The sequence below is a fragment of the Trypanosoma cruzi genome, genomic scaffold (genome assembly GCF_000209065.1).
Source record: "Trypanosoma cruzi strain CL Brener 1047053516541 genomic scaffold, whole genome shotgun sequence".
NCBI lineage: Eukaryota > Euglenozoa > Kinetoplastea > Trypanosomatida > Trypanosomatidae > Trypanosoma > Trypanosoma cruzi.
The window spans coordinates 1,782-4,873 of record NW_001849042.1 but is presented as its reverse complement, the minus strand read 5'-3'; the positions used below and the strand labels follow the sequence as shown (position 1 = coordinate 4,873).

General features: G+C 43.9%; 2 protein-coding genes across 2 annotated transcripts, besides 16 other annotated features; both read left to right on the top strand.

The window, feature by feature from the left end:
* Positions 1 to 1,248: a sequence feature (heterozygous, Esmeraldo-like haplotype).
* Positions 20 to 72: a microsatellite.
* Positions 186 to 235: a microsatellite.
* Positions 277 to 297: a sequence feature (AT_rich).
* Positions 467 to 487: a microsatellite.
* Positions 567 to 633: a sequence feature (GA-rich).
* Positions 758 to 805: a microsatellite.
* Positions 851 to 878: a microsatellite.
* Positions 924 to 964: a microsatellite.
* On the top strand, positions 1,051 to 2,061 carry Tc00.1047053503597.10 (homoserine kinase, putative; the record flags this gene model as incomplete). Its single annotated transcript, XM_797797.1, has 1 exon — positions 1,051 to 2,061. The coding sequence occupies one exon, from the start codon at positions 1,051 to 1,053 to the stop codon at positions 2,059 to 2,061; it is 1,011 nt and encodes a 336-aa protein (XP_802890.1).
* Positions 1,249 to 2,009: a sequence feature (areas merged during assembly that could not be assigned to a particular haplotype. This can correspond to areas where the two haplotypes were merged or to regions with more than two copies in the genome that were merged during assembly.).
* Positions 2,010 to 2,144: a sequence feature (heterozygous, non-Esmeraldo-like haplotype).
* Positions 2,082 to 2,105: a microsatellite.
* Positions 2,129 to 2,176: a microsatellite.
* Positions 2,145 to 2,429: a sequence feature (areas merged during assembly that could not be assigned to a particular haplotype. This can correspond to areas where the two haplotypes were merged or to regions with more than two copies in the genome that were merged during assembly.).
* Positions 2,246 to 2,266: a microsatellite.
* Tc00.1047053503597.5 (uncharacterized protein) lies at positions 2,304 to 3,092 on the top strand (the record flags this gene model as incomplete). Its single annotated transcript, XM_797798.1, has 1 exon — positions 2,304 to 3,092. A coding segment is annotated over one exon (789 nt), but the record flags the coding sequence as incomplete, so codon positions are not given.
* Positions 2,430 to 3,092: a sequence feature (heterozygous, Esmeraldo-like haplotype).

The window sequence follows — 3,092 nt, the reverse complement described above, 5'->3', positions numbered from 1 at the left end:
CCCGCCCCGCCCCCCACCTAAAAAAAAAGAAAAAAAAAAAGAAATAATTTAAAAAAAAAAGAATAAAAAAAAGGATCAACATTTCAACGAAGGGTGAAGGCCCCTTTTAACCAGCCGGGAGGAAACAAAAAAAAAAAGAATGGATAGGGCACTAAAAAATTTATTTCAGGATTATTTAAATTCATAAAAAAAAAAAAAGGAAGAAATTTTTAAAAAAGAAAAGAAAAAAAAAGAACAGGCGACGGAACAACAACAAAAAGGAAATGTGTGGAAAACTAAATATATATAAAATATATAGTGAAAACAGGCACATGCATGCATGCATACACACACACAAGGAAAAAAAAAAAAAAAAAAGAAAGTGTCAACGAGCAGCAATAATAAATAAAAAAGCCGCGGAGAACACCTGCGGGTTTTTTTTTACTTTGCCACGTCAATAATTTTTCATTAACCTTTTAAGATGGGAAAAAATAAAAATAAAAATAAATAACGCCGCAATACCACTTCTAACTGTTGACAGACAAAATAGGGAGAGGAATAATGAGAGGGGGGAAAAAAGGGAAAGGCTTTTCCCCTTCCTTTTTTTTTTTTTTTTTATTGGGTTTCCTTTTTACTTTTATTCTTTCTCTCTCTATACACACACACAAACACAGGTGCCGAACATATTTCTATTGCTGCATGTGTGTGCCTGCATCTATCTCTCTGTTTATGCGTCTCTGATCACGCAGATGTCTGTCCTAAAAGTTTTTTTCTTTTCTGTGTGTGTGTGTGTGTGTGTGTGTGTCCTGCGTGTGTATCTGTGTGTAATTTTTCATTCGCATGGTCTATGAGCAAAAGAAATAATAACAAAATTATTATTATTATTATTATTATTATTAAATTTTTGGTGTATTTTTGTCGACATAACTGCGCTCCTACACAACTTTGTTTTTTTTTTTTTTTTTTTTTTTTTTTTTACTTTTTTGTACTTTCTTTACGACAGTGCGAATATACCAACTGCATTTGAAAGGCATAGGAGAAGTAAAATTGGGATCACCAGCAACAGGGGTAATGTCGGATCCTCCAAAGAAAGTTGTTCTTCGCGTCCCTGCAACGACGGCGAATTTGGGCCCAGCGTACGATGTTCTTGGCATGGCTCTCTCCATCTTCATGGAGGTGACGGTGGAGCACGCCGATGAATTCTCGGTGCATCTCGAAGGCGATGGAAGTGAGCACATAAGCGCCGACCGCGAAAATCTGATGGTGAAGGCGTGCGAACTTGCCTTTACTGAGTTTGCAAAGAAGGAGATGCCCCCACTGAAGTTCATCATGAAGAGCAATATTCCTTTTGGGTGTGGGTGTGGCTCTTCTTCTGCCGCTGCTGTGGCAGGATTTGTTGCCGGGATGAAACTCTGCGGCCTCACAATGAAAACCGAAGAGGAAGAAGCTCTTCTGCAGGTGATTGCCAGATTTGAAGGCCATCCTGACAATGCAGCCCCCGCAATTTATGGGGGTATTCAACTGGGTTACAAAGACAATAATGGCCGGTTTTTAACTTATCGAGTTCCCACACCCGCGTCTCTTTTGGTTGTTTTATTTGTCCCGAAGAATAAAATGAAGTTAAATACGCACGCAACTCGTAATCTAATTCCAAGCAGTGTTTCGCTCGAAGATACCGTTTTTAATATTTCCCGTTCCTCCATTCTTGTACTGGCGCTCTGTACCGGGGATCTTCGCTTGCTCAAATCTTGTGATGACAAACTGCACCAAAAGCAACGGGCTGATGCCCTTTTCCCTCATTTTCGTCCTTGTGTCGATGCCGCCATGGCTGCTGGTGCCCACTACGCCTTTCTTTCAGGTGCTGGACCCTCAGTGTGTGCACTTGTAGGTGGCCGACACGGCGACCCCTTGACTCAGCCGAGAGGCGAGCGCATTGCTGAGAGTGTTGCTGAGGCAATGATTCAGGCAGCAAATGCTGTGGGTGTAGCTGGACGTGCCATTCTTACGCAGCCATCAGACCAGGGGGTTCATTGTGTTGGGGTGACAACCATTCGACCGGACATGGAGTACATATCAATTTGACGCGGCATTAGGATTCTTTGATTATTATTATTATTATTATTATTTTGGGGGAGGGGAGGATTGTCTGTTTTTCTTTTTTCTTTTTTTTCTTTTTTTTTTTTTTTTTTTTTTTTTTGCGGAACCACTTGCTTCTTTTGGCGCCATCGAGTCTTTGGCCGGTCGCTTTTTGAAACCATTTTAAGTGTATTTTATTTTATTTTATTTTTTGAGGAATTGAGTAGGACTTCGGTGGGAAGGGGACCATGGATGTTGCGGCACCCCATGGGAGCCCACGCTCGAGTGTGCGCTTTAACCTTGAGAGCGAGCATGCGCGTGAGCAATCCAAGGGCCTCGGGGAAATGGAAAAAAAGACGAGGGCGTTGGAGCGACAGGTGAGGGTGTTGCTAAAAGAGCGCGAGAACCACCTGGATGCTCTGGAGGAAATGCATCGAGCGGTCCAGAGCTCGAATGCGGAGGCTGAACTGCTACGAAAGGAACTTCAAGTAAAAGCTGCTGAAGTGGAAGAGATTAGAGAAAAGGCCAAAAAAGAAGCTCTGTGGGTCGTAAAGAGCGAGTGGCGTACCAAACTGGATGGCTTGGCAAGAAGCAACACTCAACTTCTTCACGAGGTGAGGCTTCGAGACAAGAGCCTTGAGGAGCTCCAGCAGAAGTTGTGCGAACTCAGCAAGGCGGAAGACACGGGTGCCCCGTTGCTTGACAGAGTCACACTGCTGACGGCAGAACTTTTGCGTCGGGAAAAGATAATGAGTGAAAAGGATGCCGTGCTTTACGCCTACGAGGCGCGGTTAGAACGGGCGGAGCGGGGAAGCCTTGGTGCGTTGGAGTCACAGTGTCGGGCGGAGATTCGGGCCAGTGAACTCTCTAAGGAGCGGGATGTGTATCTGCGGGCACTCAAGGAATTGTTTGCTCGAAATGAAGAGCTCGGAAAATGTGTAGAGAAAAAAGTTTCCTCTTCTCAAAGTATGAGCGAAGGTTCAGTGCACACTCCGGAGCTGTCTCCTGAACTGTGCGAGAAGGACACAGGGACAGAA